The following is a 21152-nucleotide window of genomic DNA, read 5'->3' as shown; positions in this document are numbered from 1 at the left end:
ATGGGGTCTTCCTACATCCTAACTGTTGCTGGAGCATGAAAAATTATAACTGAGTTCATATCCATTTCTCTGCCCTCCTACTATGAGCAAGCCCTTGCACTACAGAACTCACCTTACTGGTTATTTGTGCTGCTTTCCTCCTATCACTCTGTTATACAAGAACCTAATGCCAGGTCAGTTTTGGCTTCTTGCCTTCTATTTAACCACTTCCAGTCCAGGTAGTTTCTGGCATTCCTTTCCTACACATTAAAACTTTTGTTTTCAATAACTGCGGTTTTTCAAACCAAAATGCAAATTGTTTGGAATTTTTTTTAATGGATTTTTTGGGGGGAAACACCATCTATTACCCAATTGTTTTATTAAGATATAAAAGATGTTACGCCGAGTAAATGGATGCCCAACATGTAATGCTTTAAAAAAAGCATTCGCCTGTAAACCTAAACATATTACGGTACCTAAAAACATCTCCATAGGCAATACTTTATAAGCCGTTACCAGTTTAGAGTTACACAGGTGGTCTGGTGCTAAAATGATTGCTCTGGCATTCAGTGTTTTGTGTGGTGCAATCGCCGTTTGCAGGACCTGAAAGTATTAACCGCGCTTCACTTTTTCCACATTTTGTTATGTTGCAGCCTTATTTCAAATTGATTTAAAAAATTCATTATTTTCCTCAGAATTCTACAAACAATACCCCATAATGACAGCGTGAAAGAAGTTTGTTTGAAATCTGCAGATTTATTAAACAAATAAATAAATCGCATGTCCATAAGTATTCACAGCCTTTGCCATGACACTTAGAATTGAGCTCAGCTACATCCTGTTTCCACTGATCATCCTTTGTTTCTACAACTTGATTGGAGTTCACCTGTGGTAAATTCATTTGATTGGACCTGATTTGGAAAGGCACACACCTGTCTATATAAGGTCCCACAGTGCAATTCAGAGCACAAACCAAGCCATGAAGTCCAAGGAATTGTCTGTAGACCTCCAAGACAGGATTGTATCAAGGGAAGGGTACAGAATTTTTTATTTTATTTTTTTTGCAGCATTGAAGGTCCCAATGAGCACATTGGCCTCCGTCATCCATAAATGGAAGTTGTTTGGAAGCACCAGGACTCTTCCTAGAGCAGGCCTCCTGGACAAACTGAGTGATTGGGGGAGAAGGGCCTTAGTTGGGGAGTGACCAGGAACCCGATGGTTACTGTGACAGAGCCCCAGTGTCTTTCTGTGGAGAACCTACCAGAAGAACAACCATCTCTGCAGCACTCCACCAATCAGGCCTGTATGGAAGAGTGGCCAGACATCAGTAAAGTGCACATGACAGCCCGCCTGAAGTTTGCCAAAAGGCACCTGAAGAACTTTCAGACCATGAGACACAAAATTCTCTGGTCTGATTAAACAAAGATTGAACTCTTTGGCCTGAATGAATGGCAAGCATTGTGTCTGGAGGAAAATGGATACCACTCATCACCTGGCCAATACTATCCCTACAGTGAAGCATAGATGTGGCAGCATCATGCTGTGGGATGTTTTTCAGGTTTGAGGGAAAGATGAATGAAGCAATGTACAGAGACATCTTTATTGAAAACCTGCTCCAGAGCGCTCTGGACCTCAGATTGGGGCAATGGTTCATCTTTCAACAGGACAATGTCATTTTGGCTGTGTGCCTAGGGTCAAAGGAGTGGCCCAGATCTGAAAATGGCACAGACGCTCCCCATCCAACCTGATGGAGCTTGAGAGTTCCTGCAAAGAAGAATGGGAGAAACTGCCCAAATAGGTGTGCCAAGCTTTGAATCATACGCAAAAAAATTGAAGCTGTAATTGGTGCCAAAGGCACTAGGGCTGCAACTAAAGATTATTTTCATAATCGATTAGTTGGCCGATTGTTTCGATTGATCGCATAATAGCCTTAAAGAAAAAATTGGCATTTAAAAAAGAAATTGGGCCAATTTGTTGGGTAGATTACAAAGCACAAATTTCCGCAAAAACACATTACATGCTTTTCTGCAGCTTCTCCATTGAAGTATATTGAACCAAAAAAAAACAAAATGGCACCGTTTTGCGTTAATAAGTCTTTGCCCTTTGCAAATATGCAGCAGCTGAAAAAAAAATCATGGATGTGGACGTGTCCCATAGGAAAACATGTAAATGAACTGTAGTGTGTTTCTGGAAAAAGCACCAAAATACAAAATTGCTACTGTAAGGGGTTCATTTTTTATTTATTTTTTTACTGTGGGACAGTGAAAGTAATATTTACAGTAGCGATTTGCTCTTTTCTACTATAAAGGGCTAATTTTAGTTTTTTTTTTTTTTAACCCCATTATGTTACTGGCCGATTATGAAATTAATCAATCGATTAGTTGTTTCGGCCCTAAAAGGCACTTAAACAAAGTACTGAACAAAGGCTGTGAATATTTGTGTGCATGTGATTTTTTTTTTTCCCTTTACAAGTGATGAACAACCTTGGCATTACAGGCCCTCTTTATGGAGAACTCTGGGGTCCATCAGACCCCAGATCTCTTCTCTGGCCTCTAATGCAGCCGATCAGACACAGATAACCAAAACGGAAAGTGTCAAAATCCTTGCATCTTCTGTTTCTGACATCACACAGAGGGAGGAACAACATCCGTTCCCCTCACTGTGTGCTTAGAGCTGGATGCTGCTAGTCACTATTGGGCTCTCCGATTGCACACTCGGATTACTTTAAGGCTGCATTCACACCTAAGCGTTTTGTCGCATGAAGCTCCAAAACACTAGAGAGGAAAAAATACATTCTCCATGGAGATGGTTCACATCTCCACTCCAAAACGCCTGAATTGAGCGTATGTGGGCGTTTTTCTGTTTTTAACATTGGTGACCCTAGACCTGTCCAAAATCGCGGCAAAACTCTACGATCGGGTGTGAATGCAGCCTTACTGTGTGCAGAATCGCTGGCCCTAAACGAGGATGTTTTGATCATTGCAGTAGCGATGACCAAGATATCGCCCTCCCCGTCGCAGGACATTTATAAACATACATGGTATAGGAAGTGGTTAAAGTGCACTAGCCCCTGGTTCACACTATAAATGGCACAGAGTGCATTCCTGTGTGATTTGAGCCCATTCATTTTGAATATGCTCAGATCGCAGCAAAAAATGTGTAAGTATTTTGGTGTGTGTGTGTGGTGTTTTTTTTTTTTTTATATATATATATATATATATATATATATATATATATATATATATATATATATATATATATATATATATATATATATATATATATATATATATATATTCTTACCTGCTCTGTGCACTGGTTTTGTACAGGGTCGGCCCAGATTCTCCTCTTCTTGGGGGCCCTCTTTGCTGTTCCTGGCCCCTCCCTCCTGTCAAATGCCCCCACAGCAAGAGAGACAGAGCTGCTCCCTCTCTTGATTGTCTGAGTGAGTTTGGCAGCAGGAACCAATGGGGCTGCTGCTGTGTCTCAGCCAATCAAATAAATTGTTATTCTGGCCATTGAAATTAATGCTGAAGTGCTAGACGCGCCTAGCATTGGCACACATTTAGACATGTTTACAAGCATTGTGTGTGTTTTTTTTTTTCCCTACCCAAACTCTGCTGCTCCTGGATCCATTGGCAGGTTTTTTTTTTGTTTGTGTGTTGTTGTTTTTTTTCTGCCACTAAGGCCCATTTCAGACGTGCGGACATACCGTATGTCCGCATTTTCATCCATCCGTTTGCGGATGAAAACGGGACATACATTGGTCCCTATGTGATTGCGGGTGACCATCCGCTGACACCCGAAATCACCCGCCTCCGCAAAGCTCTGCTTTTTCGGACGGAAGAAAATCCTATTTTTCTTCCGTCTGGCGGATCGGGTGAACATGGACATACGGTCCGTGTTCATCCGATCTCCCTATAGGGGAGAGCGGAGGAAAGACAGGGCGGTCCCTGCACAGTGTCCCTGTCAGCCGACGGCTCAGGGGGGATTTTACGGAGGATCCCCGCTGAGCAAAGCAGACACACTGAGGCGGATCATTACTGATTCGCCCCGTGTGAAAGAGCCCCAAAAGCTGCTATGTCTGTGTGCATGAACACGGGCTCACATGCAGGGAAATGCCTGACGCCCGAGGAGCCACTGTAAAAACATCCAGTGTGCATTAAGGCCTTAGTATGCAAGCAGAATGAACTTCTACTGACCTTTTGCCACTTTCAGGGCCTACACTATACAGGTGCATCTCATAAAATATTTTTTATAGATACGTTGCACACAGTGATGTATTTCAAGCATACATTTTTCCGTTTAGTTGTGATTATGGCTTACAGCTATTGAAAACCTAAAATTCAGTATCAGAAACCTAAAATAATAGGACCAGAAAAAGCATTTTTAATACAGAAATGTTGACTTGCTGAAAAGGATGTCCATATACAGTATAGCAGGGATATGCAATTAGCGGACCTCCAGCTGTTGCAAAACTACAAGTCCCATCATGCTTCTGACTCTGGTGTCATGCTTGTGGCTGTCAGTCTTGCTATGCCTCATGGGAATTGTAGTTCTGCAACAGCTGGAGGTCCGCTAATTGCATATCCCCGCAGTATAGTATGTAGGGCTGCAACTAACGATTGTTTTCATAATCGATTAGTTGGCCGATTATTGTTTAGATTGATCTCTTAATCGCGGAAAAAAAAAATTGCCGCAAAAACACATTGCATACTTTTCTGCAGCTTCTCCATTAAATTATATTGAACCAAAAAAAACAAAGTTGCACCATTTTATGTAAAAAAAAAAAAAAAAGTCCTTTCCAAATACGCAGCAGCTGAAAAAAATCATGGATATGAATGTGTCCCATAGGAAACCATGTAAATGAACTGTAGTGGTTAATTTTTTACTGTTGGACAGTGAAAGTAATATTTACAGTAGTGATTTGCTCTTTTTGTACTATAAAGGGCCTTGTGACAATACCCCACAGATTCTCTATGGTGGTTTTCTGGCCAATCAAGCGCAGTGATGCCATGATCCTTAAACCAGGTATTGGTACTTTTGACAGTTTGGGCGGTGCCAAGTCCTGCTGGAAAATGAAATCGGCATCTCCATAGTGCTGGTCAGCAGAGAGAAGCGTGAAGTGCTCTAGAATTTCCTGGTAGAGGGCTGCGCAGACTTTGGACTTTATAAAACACAGACCAACACCAGCAGATGACATGGCTTCCCAATCCATCACTGACTGAAAATTTCACACTGGACCTCATGCAACTTGAGTTCTGTGACTCTCCACTCTTCCTCCCGACTCTGGTTTTCAAATGAAATGCAAAATTTTTCACAGTCAGTGATAGGGTTGTCCCGATGCCACTTTTCTAAGACCGAGTACAAGTACATTCCCCCCCCCAATGCTCAGTATCGGTCCCAAAACGATACTATTGGGACAACCCTAGTCAGTGATTTGGGAAGCCATGTCATCTGCTGGTGTTGGTCTACTGTGTTTTATGAAGTCCAAAGTCAGCGCAGCCGTCTACCAGGAAATTCGACCGCTTTTATGGAGATGTTGATTTTATTTTCTAGTAGGCACCTGACCAAGTACAAATACCTGGTTTAACGATCATGGTACCGCTGTGCTTGATTGGTCAGCCAACTCGTCAGACCTAAACCCCATAGAGTATCTATGGGGTATTGTCAAGAAGATGAAACCCAACAATGCAGACAAGCTTAAAGCGGATGTTCCACAAAAAAAATATTAAAAGCCAGCAGCTACAAATACTGCAGCTGCTGACTTTTAATATAAGGACACTTACCTGTCCTGGAGTCCAGCGCCGTCCACAGCAGATGACGAGCGATCTCTCATCACCCTGCTGCTCCCCCCTCCATCCACGCTGAGGGAACCAGGAAGTGAAGCGCTGCGGCTTCACTGCCCGGTTCCCTACGGCGCATGCGCGAGTCGCGCCGCGCCCGCCGATTGGCTCCCGCTGTAAGCTGGGAGCCGAGTGTTCCCAGCACACAACGGGGGGGGGGGGGGCGACGGGATGTGACGCAATGCCCGTCTTTTGCCCGTGAATGCCGGAAGTGGGTGCAAATACCTGTCTTTAGACCGGTATCTGCACCCCCCTCCCCCTGAAAGGTGTCAAATGTGACACCGGAGGGGGGGGGGAGGGTTCCGATCAGCGGGACTTCACTTTAGGGTGGAGAACCGCTTTAACACCTCAGCAGTGCCACATACCTCCATGCCACCCTGCACTGATGTAGTAATTCATGCAAAGGGACCCTGACCAAGTATTGCGTGCATACTATACTGTACATGGACATACTTTTCAGTAAGCCAACAGTTCTGTACTAATCTTTTTGTTTATTGGTTTTATGTAATCAAAATTTTCTGAGATGCTGAATTTGGGGTTTTCACTAGCTGTAAGACATAATCCTCAAAATTAAAAGGAGGGAATTCTTGAAATGTATCACTGTGTGTAACGCATCTATATAAAATATTTTAGTTTCACTTATTGAATTGCTGAAACAACTTCTTGATCTTCTTCAAATTTTTTGAGATGCACCTGTATATTGGCCAATGTGCTTTGAAGCTTTAAAAAAAAATAATAATAATTACTTCTAATCTAACTTGATATTCGTAGCGACCATCTTTTGCGCTTTTATTTTCCTGGCTTGCCATGAATAACGTAGCAGCTCATAGAAATTTGAGAACAAGTTATTTCCAGTTGCCATAAATAGCCTGTCCTTCTGTAGATAGACTTTCAGTTGTAGCATGTTTCACTCTAGCCTGCATTTTTCTCTCCTGTGGTTTGATTTAAGATTGTGTTTGAATATAGACCATTTAGGCTTTCCTTGTTTTAACAGATTAACTCCAGATAACCATTGAGCAATGCGCTTTTTTTTTTTTTTCTGTACTAAAAGTGACTTTACCAAAAATTGTGCTGTTGATACAGACTGTAATGTTCTTTACTTCCCTGACTGTGTAATGGCTTACCTTATTGTCCAATGTGTGGTCTATTTGCATGGTCACTAAAGGATAAGTGCACTTATGGAAAATAAAGTAACTGTTCATGACTCTTGCATTCTTCTGGTACAGAAAGTCTTGATTTGAGCTACCACAGCTTTGACCTAGGAGTAAAAAATGTAGGGAGATATCCACCATGCACATTTCAGACATACATACACAAAAATCACTTGGATTAAATGGGGGGGATCTTGTCACTACATGGCTTCATGAGTAAGCGCTGTCTGGCAACTTCTGTTTATGGAAGTTATGGAAGCTTTTCTAATTGTCTTTCAGTGGGAAAATTCATAGAATGTCAGTGTCAAAAAATGCACTGCTTATTTTTTGTGAACTTTTGCCTACCTCAGGTTAGGATGTGCCAACTCTAGAGTAAAAACAGATGGCAAGTGCTACAGTAGCAGCAGGTGCAGTCTTATAACAGATTGTAGCTTATGTCTTGTCTTCCAAAACCCAGACATTCAGTCCTGCAAGGAATACTTGGGCTGTGTGATTTATGGTTTTAGTGGCATGGCTTGCTTCAAGAGCTAGATATTCCCTACATATAGCCCAAGGTGAAAGCAGCTTATGATTGATTTGGGATCTCAGTAAATCACGAATACAATTCTTGAACAAACTAAGCCCCCTTTCACACTTGTACGACTTCAAAGTCGCACGATTTCACTGCGATTTCGCGGCTGCGATTTTGCCGAGATTCACGGCCGCAATTTCAATGAATGCCTGTGTAAGTGGCATCAAAATCGGACCAAAGTAGTGCAAAGACTACTTTGAAGTCGGCACTAAAAGTCGTGCCAGTATGAATGGTAGTCATTGAAAATAATGGAGAATGACTTGTCATACGATTTTTACAGTCCAAAATCGTGAGACAAGTCGTATAAGTGTGAAAGGGCCCTTATTGTGATCATGGTTTGTTGGAGAGTTGTGTGTGTGTGGTTGTGTGTGTATGTGTGTGTGTGTGTGTGTGTGTGTGTGTATATGTATATATATATATATGTATATGTATATATATATATATATATATATATGTATATGTATATATATATATATATATATATATATATATATATATATATATATATATATATATATATATGTATATGTATATATATATATATATATGTATATATATGTATATATATATATATATATATATATATATATATATATATATATATATATATATATATATATATATATATATATATATATATATATATATATTATACACACATACACATTTTTGTTTGGGAGCCACGTCGCACGACCGCGCAATTGTCATTCAGAGTGAGACAGTGCTGAAAACTAAATTTGGTCTGGGCAGGAAGGGGGTGAAAAGGCCCGGTATTGAAGTGTGGGTGTGTAGATATGTGTAAAGTGATTATCGAGCATTAGCCTGTTGGTAGCCAGCTGGGTTATTTGACAGAGACTACATCTAGTTTGGTCTACACTTTTGCTTCTTCTTGAGCAGATTTCAAGCGGAGGTCCACCCTTAAAAAAAAAAAAAAAAGTCAGTCTTCCTAATCTGCCACTTCCTTCTCCGGAGCTCCTCATCCTCACGTTGCCTCCTGGGAAATGGGGCACGCTGTCTTCTGTGACCTGTGTCCCCCCAGAAGACAGCCGCACGTTCACAAAGTGCAGCGCGACTCGTGCAGTAGAAAACGGGCAGTGAAGCCGCAAGGCTTGGGGGGGGGGGGGGGGGGGGTGACATCACAGGCTCCCTGGACAGGTAAGTGTCATTAAAAGTCAGCAGCTACAGTGTTTGAAGCTTCTGACTTTACAAAAAAAAAAAGAAAGCGGCTGGAACACCTAAGTTGAACTCTATGCACTTGGCTCAGCCACTTGACTCTTATTCTCGAGTCCCTTGCCGACACTCTGCTCTGCCTCCTTTACATGTGCCCCCATAGGAAGCTGCTTCCTATGATGGCACACATTTGGGCGTGCTCCCAAGCCAGGTTGCGTGTCCATAGACACAAGCTGAGCAGCTTGATCCCATCCCCTTGTCCCTTCTCACAGGATTTCACTGACAGCAGCAGGCGTACTTTTGTTACCAACGCTTAATGAATTTAGAGCAGGATTTGGCAAAAATCCGGGCGCTCAGTCACAATAGCGTATAGAATTAGCGACCTGGCTCCTGGGGAAGGAAGCTTAGGCCTGCAGAAGGCTGCAAAGCCGCGGCCTTAATTACCTGTGTCTCCGTGCCCCCCCACCTCGCAATCGCCTCCGGCCAGTAATTCAGGCTGCAGCTTTCTGCAGGCCTATGCTTATATATATATATATATATATATATATATATATATATATATATATATATATATATATATATATACGGTGCAAAAACCCAAATGTAAGCCGCTGAACACCAGGGTCAAATTTCAAATCCCTCAGATAAAATATACATAAGAAGGTGTAGTGCTAGAGAAAGTAAACAATGAATAAAATGTTTTATTCATTGTTTACTTACGAACTGTTTCTCTAGCGCTACACCTTCTTTTGTATATATCCTTCCCTCTAATTAGAACCCCCAACATTAGATAGATTATATCTATCGCACCCTAGAGAATAAAATGGCGGTCGTTGCAATACTTTCTGTCGCATCGTATTTGCGCAGCGGTCTTACAAGCGCACTTTTTTGGTACAAAATACATTTTTTTTTTTATAAAAATAAGACAACAGTAAAGTTAGCCCAATTTTTTTTTTTTTTTATATTGTGAAAGATAATGTTACGCCGAGATACCAAACATATCGCGCTTCAAAATTGCGTCCGCTCGTGGAATGGCGACAAACTTTTACCCTTTAAAATCTCCATAGGCGACGTTTAAAAAATGCTACAGGTTGCATGTTTTGAGTTACAGAGGAGGTCTAGGGCTATAATTTTTGCTCTCGCTCTACCAATCAGGCGATACCTCACATGTGTGGTTTGAACACCGTTTACATATACGAGCGCTACTCGCGTATGCGTTTGCTTCTGCGCGCAAGCTCGGCGGGATGGGGCGTGTTTTCTGGCTTCTTACTTTTTTAGCTGGCTCCTAGATTCCAAGCAAATTTGTCAAACCCTGATTTGGAGTAATTCGTAGCACAATGGGGGGTGTTTCTCTCTCTCTCCCCCCCCCCCCCATGTACAGTAAATCCTTGGTTTTTAAGCATAATTCGTTCCAGAAACGTGCTTGTAATCCAAAGCACTTGTATATCAAAGCATTTTTTTTACAGAGTATAAAAGAGAAGAGAGGCACCTCTAAGTGTAGCAATAAGTTGCTAAATGTTGTACCTTCATTAAATGTAACCATATTGCTACTCTTGGAGGCCCCTCTTTTTTATATTCAGTTTTGACATGACACTACTCTTATATCAAGACATCGCTTGTATATGAAGGTAAAATTTATTAAAACCATTTTGCTTGTTTTGCAAAACGCTCTCAAACCAAGTTACACTCAAACCAAGGTTTTACTGTACTGTGGTTTCAGAACAGCGTAGCAGTCCATCTCTCGTAAGAGGTGGACAAAAACTCCTGCATATCTGGCCAGGTTTATTTAAAGCGGGAGTTCACCCATTTGTAAAAAAAAAAAAAATTTCTCCCCTTAGCTTCCTGCTCGTTCGGTCTAGGGGAATCGGCTATTTGTATTAAAATATGAGCAGTACTTACCCGTTTTCGAGCTGCATCTTCTTCCGTCGCTTCCGGGTATGGGTCTTCGGGAGCGGGCGTTCCTTCTTGATTGACAGCCTTCCGAGAGGCTTCCGACGGTCGCATCCATCGCGTCACTCGTAGCCGAAAGAAGCCGAACGTCGGTGCGGCTCTATACTGCGCCTGCGCACCGACGTTCGGCTTCTTTCGGAAAATCGTGACGCGATGGATGCGACCGTCGGAAGCCTGTCAATCAAGAAGGAACGCCCATTCCCGAAGCCCATACCCGGAAGCGACGGAGAGGATGCATATCGTAAACGGGTAAGTACTGCACATATTTTAAAATAAATAGCCGATTCCCCTAGTAAAAACGAGCAGGAATCTAAGGAGGAAAAGTGCCCTCTAAGGGTGAACCCCCGCTTTAATGTTGATTCAAGCTAATTTTGAAACAATCTCTTTTTATTTAACCACTAGACCCCTGGAAGATTTTTGCGCTAAAAAACGCCTGAAAACAAGTTTCTCTGAAAGGGGGTCTAAGACTTGTGCTGTCTAGAGCCTTCCCACATCAGGTTTGATTTTTTTTTTTTTAAACTGTGATAGGTGGGAAAACATGGTGGCCTGAATATTCTACTATTTTTAGGTAATGATGCTAATGCAGAGACACCCCTGCAGGAACTCAAAGCTACCAGACCGTCAATGTTAACTGTTAAAGGATATGTTTTGACACTTGTTGATCTTTTTATGTCCTTTCTTTTCTTTCAGATTTCAGTTGACCAAAGAAATGGTGATGGAGAAGCCAAGTCCCCTGCTTGTCGGGCGGGAGTTTGTGAGGCAATATTATACCCTCCTTAACCAAGCACCAGACTTTTTGCATAGGTAGGTCTTGTGTTGGTCTTCCTTGCACAGGTGTGTGGGCAAATCGCACCTTGATGGTTATCACTGAAGCAAATGTCCCCAATAGAGAAACTTCTCTCCTGTTTTCCCTGAAAATTGTAAATGTATAGCTTTGCCCTTTTTGTCTTCAGCTGGACAAACGGTGTGTGCATCTCCCCTAATGATGATGCAAATGGCAGTATTAAGGACTTGACATAAGTTCTGATTCTTCCCTGATGTTCAGACATTAATGGGGTTGGGGAGAGGGGTTGACTGGTGTTCTAGTTTAAGGGTTATACTGAAGGCTGTTTTTCTTGCTATCAAGCGGTTTTTACCTCGCTGACGGTCTGGTCTCCCTTTTTAAAAAAAACAAAACCATAAACAATGAGGTTGAAATATGTTTGAGACTGTTTTCATTATTGTTTTTGTTAGGTTCTATGGCAAAAGTTCTTCGTATGTTCATGGTGGCTTGGACACCAATGGAAAACCAGCAGATGCCGTCTATGGGCAAGCTGTAAGTATTATATAAATTGAAATAGTTCTGTACAGGGGGAGGGGGATATTTATTTTTTTTCCTTTCATGTAGGAGCACTAAAATATTTTGTTCTACAGGAAATCCATAAAAAAGTCATGTCCTTGAATTTTAAGGACTGTCGAACAAAGATCCGCCATGTTGATGCCCATGCCACTCTTAATGATGGGGTCGTGGTACAAGTCATGGGAGAGCTGTCCAACAACCGACAACCTATGCGGCGCTTTATGCAGACCTTTGTTTTGGCACCAGAGGTAAATAACCTGCCTTGCAGCACTATTTTACTAGGTTTGGTATGTGAAACCGTTAAAATTGTTCTCCCTCCCTGTTTCTATTTTGTCAGATTTCCCAAGGTATTTCAGTCTGATGTTGGAGAATCCTCCATGTAGAATGTACTGGAATACTGATGGCAATAGGTTTAGTCAAAAGGAAGGTTCTAACTTCCAATTGGCTTGCTCCCTTCTAATTTCCAGTACAACAGACTTCTTGTTGCATAATAATCTTTATGCAGCTTTAATATGCACAGGTGTTGCTAAATCTTTTTTTAAGGTGCCCTGCGACTACCTGTCTTGTTTGTGTGCCCCATGAGAATAATCCTTATAGCTGCCAGCATCTCCTTTTTGAATACCTATTAAAATGCTGGCTGATGTGTTTTTATTCTGGTATTGACCTCTTTGGAACCCAAAGATGCTTTTACCACATATTTGTAAAATGGGTTAGTGTGTAACTGCAGCAGCTATCTAAAAGGGATTTCTTAAAAACATACGTTAATTACTTTACCCCCAGGCCAATTTTTTTCCTACATGTTTAAATCTGATTTATTATTATGTAAATAGAGTAAATATGTAAATAGAGAGATAGCATGGGCCGTGACGGGACCTTTTTAGGGGTAGATCTGGGACCTTTGAGACCCCATCTCACTCTTCATGCCTCCAAAGCAGTCGATTTAAACTCGGTACAAACCTGTAACTGCTTATAAATAACCTGTAAGTGACTTATTGTCGCTTCTGTTTTCTGATCTCAGAGGGAGGAACGTTCCATTCCCCCATTACTCTCTCTGTTCAGTGCAGCCGATGCCACACGCAAGCTCAGTCCCAGCCCCCCAATGGGATGTCAGAGGCCAGGAAAAGCAACAGGTTCGGATCACTTTTATTAAAGAGAATCACTGGCAGAAAAAAATAAATGGTCCCATGACTGTGATCCCGACTATAACCACCTCAATACGAGGGTGTGTGTGTGTGTGTGTGTGTGTGTGTTCTTTATCTATCTCTCTCAGTATTGTAGTGATTAGGTAAATTTGAACTCTAGCCAAGTTCATGGTTTCCAGGAAAATGTCAGTGGTTCACGCAAGTTTCACATTTTTATGATTTGTGACTTTTTTTTTTCGTGATTTAAATTTGTTTTAATTTTTATTTAATTTTTTTTCCTATTTAGGGTTCTGTGGCAAACAAATTTTATGTCCACAATGACATTTTCCGTTACCAAGATGAAGTTTTTGGCGACTCTGATACAGAGCCCCCAGAAGGTATGTAGTTTCTAATTCCTTCCTATGACATTGGAGTATATAGATTGATAGATGTCTATCTCTCTTTCTCATACAGTGTTGTGCTCGTGAGTTTACATACTCTAGCAGAATTTGATTTCTTGACCATTTTTCAGAGACTATAAATAATACAAACTTTTCTTCACACATGGTTAGTGTTTGACTGAAGCCATTTATTATGAGTCAGTTGTGTTTTTTTATTTATTTTTTTCATAATTTTAACAGAAATTACTCTGATCAAAAGTTGCCCCCTTTTAACATCAATGACAGCTTAAAGTGGTTGTAAAGCTTCCCGTTTTTTCACTTTCATTTCATCCACCTCTGTGTTGCACAGTAGGAATGGTGTACCTTTCATCATGGGTCTTGTTGACTCCTCTCCAAATGTAGCGTTTATGGTTGTGGCAAAAAGCAAAATTTTGGTTTCATCACTCCAAATGACTTTGTGCCAGAAGGCTTGAGGCTTGTCTCTGTGCTGTTTGGTGTATTGTAAGCAGGATACTTTGTGGCATTTGCGTAGTAATGGCTTTCTTCTGGCGACGCAAACATGCAGCCCATCTTTCTTCAAGTGCCTCCTTATTATGCATCTTGAAACTGCCACCCCACATGTTTTCAGAGCCCTGCATTTCACCTGAAGTTATTTGTGGGTTTTTCTTTGCATCCCAAATTTTCCTGACAGTTGTGGCTGAAATGTTAGTTGGTCTACCTGAACGTGGTTTAATAGAGAAGTGGGAAATGACGGGTTCTGTTGAAATCAGAGTTTTATACAGTTCAACTACCTTTTCCCACAGGTCCTTTGACAATTCTTTTTGCTTTCCCCATGACTCAGAATCTAGAAAAGTTGTGCAGCACTGGATGAAAGACACAAGGGGTCTGTCAGGTGTCCAGAAACCAATTTACCTTTTACCCTCGCTCTTCCCCCGCCCCCAAACAAATCACAGGTGAGGATGGTTATCTTTTAATAGCCATTCAAACCTCTGTGTCAACTTATCAGGACAAAACCACCCGTATGTAAGCTTTTGATCAGGGTAATTTTGGGTTGTTTCTGGTGTCATTATGATTTAGAAAGAAGTAAACACGATTCATGATGACAAATGGCTTCAGCAAAACACTAACAATGAGTGGAAAAAAAAAATTGTGTTGTCATTCATATTCTCTGAAAAATTACCAAGAAATCATAAATTCGCCCAGGGTATGTAAACTTAACAGCACAACTGTGTGCATGTGTATAATTGTATTATATAGTTCATTCTCTGTTACAGAAAAAAAAAAAAAAGTTGTAGGTAATGTGCTTTAACTTCTTCCCGCCCCTTATTTTTTTGATTTCTGTGTTCTAGAATCAGATGAGGAAGTAGATGAGCCTGAGGAAAGGCAGCAGACTCCAGAAGTAGTTGCCACAGATGATGGTGCATACTATGACCAGTCTGGCAGGTAACTGTTATCTCTGCTTTACTTTAATGGAATATGTAATGCATGCACAATGTGTCCTGTAAGAAATGCTCTTAATTTTTTTTAGATATAGCATTGCTAAATTCACAAAGTTTTACTTGAGGAGAAGCTTCTTTATTTTTAATACTGTGCGTGTCAATTTGACATCTCAAAAGTCAGTTGAGCGTCTTTCTGCTTTGTGAACTGAATTATTTGCGTTGTATATTCTAGTCTTCTTGAGTTTCAGATTTGGTTCTTGCAAACAGACTTTATAGACATTGATGATCTTTACCTGAATTGTATACAACTAATCCTATTTTTAGTAACAATGATTTGGATGAACCACTGGAAGAACAGATAGTAGAACCAGAACCTGAACCAGAGCCTGAACCTGAGCAGGATCCAGAGCCAGAGGTGGTGGAAGAAAAGTGTGAACCTGTCTCTGAGGAACCAGCCCCAGAAGAGGAAGAGGTGCTGGAAAAGAGCCCATCCCCACTTCCTGCAGACCCCGCACCAGCAGTACATGAGGACTCTAGGGTAAATTGCATTCCTATTGATTTAGCTTGTCTTTTTAGAAGTACTTTAATAACTGTTATTAACTGTTAGCTCTCTTAACCGCCTTAGACGTTTTCCTGGGCCTCTGTGACAAGCAAAAATCTCCCACCTAGTGGTGCTGTCCCAGTGTCTGGAATCCCTCCCCACGTTGTCAAAGTTCAACCGTCACAGGTAAACTTAGACGTTTTTGTCACATTTTTATCTTGAAATAAGACTTGCTAGTTGTCCAGTTTTACTGGATTCTTGCAGCCTTAACGCAAAAATAAAAAACAGTATTTGTGAGCTGCTGGGGAGTTGAGATGGAAGTCGGGGGCTTTTTTGGTTGAGTCTCAGAATGACAGATTCTTCCACTCTAGTACCAACCACTGCAGTACCCACTCCTCCTGCCCATTAAAGTTGTAGTTCTTCAGTGGTGTTTTTGTTTTCAGAGTAAATTCACTAGTGTGTGTGTGTGTGTGTGTGTGTGTGTGTGTGTGTGTGTGTGTGGAAAAATATACTTGGCATGCCATAGAATGGAAGGTCTGAATTTCCCTAATTTTTGTTTGCTCTGCTCATTTCATCTCAATTCTACTGTGATACCCATGGATGGATGCAAGCAAAACACAAGCTTCCTCTGCCCCCTAGTTATTCTGGCTCTGTTATGTAAATTACATTTTTTTTTTTTTACATGTTTCTTCCAACTTTAGATGCTGGGTCAGAATGAGCTAGGTTATAGTTAATAATTTGTGGACTTTAAGCATGCTACACTTCATCAAAGTAGTCCAGGCGTGTAGTATACCCTGCCCTTCTGCCATTCCACCTGTGCATTTCCTGGCTTCAAAATGATGGCTGGGAGTTGCTGTGTAAATGCAGTAGCTATTAGTTGGGGTGTGTGTATTTTAAAAAGGGGAAAGGAAATAAAAATAATAGTCTTACACAATGCAGGGCAGAGGGATAAAACCTTGTTGCATTAATTCTTTGTATTTAGAGCCTGTTCACATCTGTGCTTTTGCTGAACTAAAATGCACCTACTTGGCATGTCAAAAGGGCATGTAAAATGGCCCTCTTTAAATGCTATGTAATTGTTCACACCATCAGTGTGTTGCGTTTTTAATGCTCCTGAGGAGCTGCGGGCAGTAGTTTTTAGGCAAGTCTGCGGCGTCCGGCCACGTGGACTAGGCCGTGCCACGGCCTCGCCTAAAAATTCCTGCCCGCAGGACCGGGGCGGTGTCAGCGCTGGTCCTGGGGGGGGGGGGAGATTTTTGTCTAAATCGATTTCACCTAACGGGATCATAGAGCTTCTGCAGTGTTGCCAGGGTGTGCATGCTCCATCTTTTCTACACACAATTTTACTGTGTGGGTGTAAACCTCCCAGCTGCTTGCGTCGCTACAGCAACGCCTGTGGGGCATATCATTTTCCTGATGGACAGCTCCACACCGCATGGCCTGAGGGAAGAGTGTGAGAAAGCTGACCAGGACATGTGAGGTGCTGTCACTTAGCTCAGCCGCTAATCTGGCCAGAGCTGAAGAGGAGGGGGGGTCATCTGACTTGCACAAGGTATTTGTACAGAAATTGCTCTGTAATCTAATTGGTGTAGGATTGACCCCCTTATTAGCCGTGCCTTTTTTTTTTTTTTTTGCCAGATGAGCCAAAGTAAACATTTTTTATAGTTCATAAAGGGTGTATATGTAAAGAGCTGAAGTGTAGGTCTGGGCAAAAATATTCACATCTCCAACACTACAGCCCATATGAGGGGAACAGCCTAGGTTGACCACCATGGTTCCCGCCATAGATACAATGGAGGAGTGAAAAATAACCCAGGTTTAGGAAGTGTTTACAGGATTACCAATTTAAAATTAGTTCAGTTTAGAGCCATAATAAGCCAATAAGCATACAATTTCCAGGTTTCCTAGTCTGTAGCCAGTTTTTAGTTTTGCAGCTTACAAAGGTCTGAAACTAAACAAAGGAACACAAAACACGGTCTGACAAACTAATTTTCCTTTTTATCATACAAAATTTGTGCATGGATAGACATGTGTGAGGGTGTTGTAAGGGCACTTTTTTGTGTCCCGGCGACTGGATATAAGATGGCCTTATACCAAGAATGTGGGGTTGTTGTTTTTTTTTGTTTTAAGTACGCCAGAACTGTTCAAGGCATTGATGCTGGCTATGCCAGGAGGACAGTTTGAGTCATGGGCTTCCATTCACCAGCTAAATCAATGTAACAGCAGAGATCATAAAGATAATTGCATTGTACAGTAATAATTGTTTCCTCATTCTTTTATAGCCCCGACCTGAAGCTAAAACTGAAAACCAAATACAGAGACCACCACAGAGAGATCAAAGAGTCAGAGAACAGAGGACTATGATAGTACCTCCCCGGGCAGGGCCCAGACCAGGTAAAGAAATTTCTGAATAAGACATTCATTATAGTCGTGATCTCTTTGATGTGACCCCCCCCCCCCCGCACACTTAAGATGTTTTGCATGTGATTTATTTTTATTTTTATTTTATTTAGTACGAGAGGGTGAACAAGGAGAGTTGGAGACACGGCGCATTAACCGATACCCAGACAGCCATCAACTGTTTGTGGGCAATCTGCCGCATGATGTGGACAGGACTGAACTTAAGGAGTTCTTTCAGAGTAAGTTTGTTTCATTTTCAATAGATGAAATGTTTTGAAACTGTTCTTTTTCTTTTAAACCCAGTTATTGGTAGACACTTGTTCTGTAGGGGTATGGTCTCCTTTCCACTCACATTTCCTTTCTTTTTTTTTCTTTTAAATCAAAACGACTTTTATTGAGCATAAAGAAAAAATAGATGAACAAACGGGTCATAAGTGCAACATGCACTACAAGTACAAGTGATATCCATTTGACATTCATAAAGACTTGCATGATAATTATACACTAGAAAGAAAAGGGGAAGTGGGGAATTAGTGGGAACAAGCAACAGGAGAGGATGTGGATGTGGCATAGGCCGCGGGTCGCCAGGCAATGAGAACTGCAATTAAAGGAAACCAGGGGGGGGGGGGGGGGGGGGATGGAGGGAGTGGGCAGACAGCGGGCGGGGGCAACGTCTAGTCCACTGCAGTGCAAGTGGAGGAGTCTTCCAGCCACCTGTCCCATATCTTGTTGTATTTCTTCGGGCATCCCCTGCGGGTGTACATCACTTTTTTATAGGGAAGTGTAATGTTGACAGCCCTGATCCATTGCTGTAAAGTGGGTGGTGCTCCTCTCATCCACCTCCTAGCGACCTGCTCACATTTCCTTTCTAACCTACACAGGGACAGGGTGGTGGTGAGGCTTGGCGCCTCCTATGTTGGTTTGCACCTCTTCCAGGATGTTGTTTTTGTGCTTGGCCACTGCTTCCATCAGTTGAACTGATTTTGGATGTCCTGACAGTTTCTGAATTCTTGTCCCTCAGTGAACCATAAAGGGGAATTTTTTTTTTTTTTTTTTGTATAATGTCCTTTTCTTGGAATTTGAGGGTCATGCTCTTGGGGCTGCTTTATGGGATTATATGGGGCTGACCATGTGGGGATGTGTAGGTGTTTTTTGACCCCAGTCCTTCCATATCATACTGTGGGCAATAGTATAACAATCCATGTGTCTCTTCTCCCAAGGAATGGATTTCATGGTTAGGGGATCAAAATCTATTTCAATAAAGATCTGGATTCGTATGATTTTTTTTCTTTCTACTAAAGAGTGGAGGTGTATTTGTGTGTGGTTTGAGTTATTTTATTTTTTATATTTTTTTGCAGGGCTAGATATGTTCAAGTGACCACTATAGCAAACATCTCTGCAGTAGTTCTAAGCCCTTTTGCTCTTTTTCAATACGGGGGGGGGGGGGGGGGGGTGAGATGTTGTTCTGGGGTGTGGGCAGAATGCTATGGTTGGTTAAGACTTGGTACTCCTATGTGGATCCACATAGACGAGCTGCAAGATTGGGTTTCAAACTTCTTAGGGCTAATTCCTTTTTTGTTTTTCATTTCTAGCTTATGGCACCGTTGTTGAACTTCGTATAAACAGTGGTGGAAAGCTTCCGAACTTTGGTTTTGTTGTATTTGATGATGCAGAGCCTGTTCAGAAAATCCTGAGCAGTCGGGTAAGGCATAGCTATGTGACTACCATGAAAGTGTGTGTGTGTGTGTGTGTGTTTTTGTTTTTTGCTATTCTACACTTGGTGTAATACATAGTCTGAACTGCAATAGTCAATGTCCTATCTTTTTCACCTATAGCCCATCATGTTCCGTGGCGATGTTCGTTTGAACGTAGAAGAGAAGAAAACACGTGCAGCTCGAGAGGTTGACCGTCGAGGTGACAGAACCCGTGGCCCTGGAGGACCACGTGGAGGTCTGGGAGGGGGTCTGAGAGGTCCGCCACGTGGTGCAATGTCACAGAAGCCTGGTTTTGGGGCTGGAAGAGGCATTCAAGGTCCACGCCAGTGATTTTGTTTTTTGGTTGTTTTTTTTTTCCCGTGTGTTTTGAGTGGCATCTAACATCAAAAGGCAAATCGCCCTCTTCTGTCCTGCAGCCTTCTGAAACTTGGGGTCTTGGATGTCTTGGCATATTGTCCCAATGTGATGGACTGCTACACTTCACCTATCCCAACCCTTTTATTTGTGTTGCGATTTTATGGATTTTCTTTTTTTTTTTTTTTTTTTTTTTTTTTTTCTTGATCCTCTTCCCAGAATCCAGCATTTGTTGGACTATGTCTTTTAGAGGGGGGGAGGATTTAAAAATCAAGCAAAACAAAAACAAACCATGTTTTCAGAAGTAAAACGCGATGGAACATTTCCTGAATTTAGGCAAATCCAGAAGTTTTGATTGGGAATGCTGGTATAGGCTCCGTTTCTGACTTATCAAACCTGTTTTGGCTCTCTACACAAAGCCCTACTTTGGGGGGAAAAGGCTAGTCCTTGGCACAGTATTCTGGTCTTGGTAGTATATATCCATTGAAGCTGTGAGTAGTGATGAAGATGCGGGTGGCTTAGAGCAGCTGCTTACAATCTCCATCCAATTTACTGCAAAAAATAATAATAAAAGGTGTTCATTGGAATTTCTGTACTAACACTTTTTTTATACAACACCATCAAGGAATTGTGGAAAATTATGGAAATTACTGTTTTACCACTCAAATTTTGGATTTTGGGATAGGTTTTAAATGTCTAGCTACTTGACTTTAAAACTCATTTTGAATTTGTGAAAATATTTTTTTGATAGGGAATTTTTTTTCCTCATGGTTTTTAGTTCGTATTTGTAAAAAACAAAAACTTCAAAAAAGAAAGCAAAATCGTTGTGCCTTCTATTTATCTCTCATTCCAGTCTCGGCAAGTTATAAAAATAAAATGCATAAAAAATTGATGTTTGTCTTCAAAGTCCTGTCTAATGCTACTTCTCCCCCTTAACAGTTTTAAAGGACTGGTTAGATTGGACACTATTAGAAACCAATGCTACAATTTTGCCTTCCTCTTGTTTTGGGGTTGGTGAAGGGCACTTGTGGATAGAAAAAATGCAGAAACTGCACTGGTGTTTTTGAAGTGATTAGATTCTGTTGCTACATTGCTAAACATCTTGTGCTATCGGTTTACCACATCGGGTCACATGTCTCTATCAAACTGTGTGATCGTAGCAACATGGTGATTTT

General features: G+C 41.5%; 1 protein-coding gene across 3 annotated transcripts in view; it reads left to right on the top strand.

Annotated features, from left to right (window-relative positions):
• Nucleotides 1-20869, top strand: part of G3BP1 (G3BP stress granule assembly factor 1) — a 67246-nt gene extending 46377 nt beyond the window's left edge. For 2 of the 3 annotated variants that reach the window (XM_040345120.1, XM_040345121.1), the window contains exons 2-12: nucleotides 11358-11471; nucleotides 11901-11982; nucleotides 12081-12254; nucleotides 13435-13525; nucleotides 14878-14971; nucleotides 15292-15505; nucleotides 15593-15694; nucleotides 17791-17902; nucleotides 18022-18147; nucleotides 19501-19610; nucleotides 19744-20869. In XM_040345120.1, the coding sequence (XP_040201054.1) occupies nucleotides 11358-11471; nucleotides 11901-11982; nucleotides 12081-12254; nucleotides 13435-13525; nucleotides 14878-14971; nucleotides 15292-15505; nucleotides 15593-15694; nucleotides 17791-17902; nucleotides 18022-18147; nucleotides 19501-19610; nucleotides 19744-19953 (1429 nt within the window). In that variant the 3' untranslated portion in view covers nucleotides 19954-20869. The remainder of the gene's footprint in view (nucleotides 1-11357; nucleotides 11472-11900; nucleotides 11983-12080; nucleotides 12255-13434; nucleotides 13526-14877; nucleotides 14972-15291; nucleotides 15506-15592; nucleotides 15695-17790; nucleotides 17903-18021; nucleotides 18148-19500; nucleotides 19611-19743) is intronic. The other variant, XM_040345122.1, reaches the window with a different exon arrangement.
• The last annotated feature ends 283 nt before the right edge of the window (nucleotides 20870-21152 follow it).

This window comes from Rana temporaria, chromosome 3, assembly GCF_905171775.1.
Source record: "Rana temporaria chromosome 3, aRanTem1.1, whole genome shotgun sequence".
NCBI lineage: Eukaryota > Metazoa > Chordata > Amphibia > Anura > Ranidae > Rana > Rana temporaria.
The sequence above is the reverse complement of the archived record's forward strand: the minus strand, read 5'-3'. Positions and strand labels throughout refer to the sequence as shown.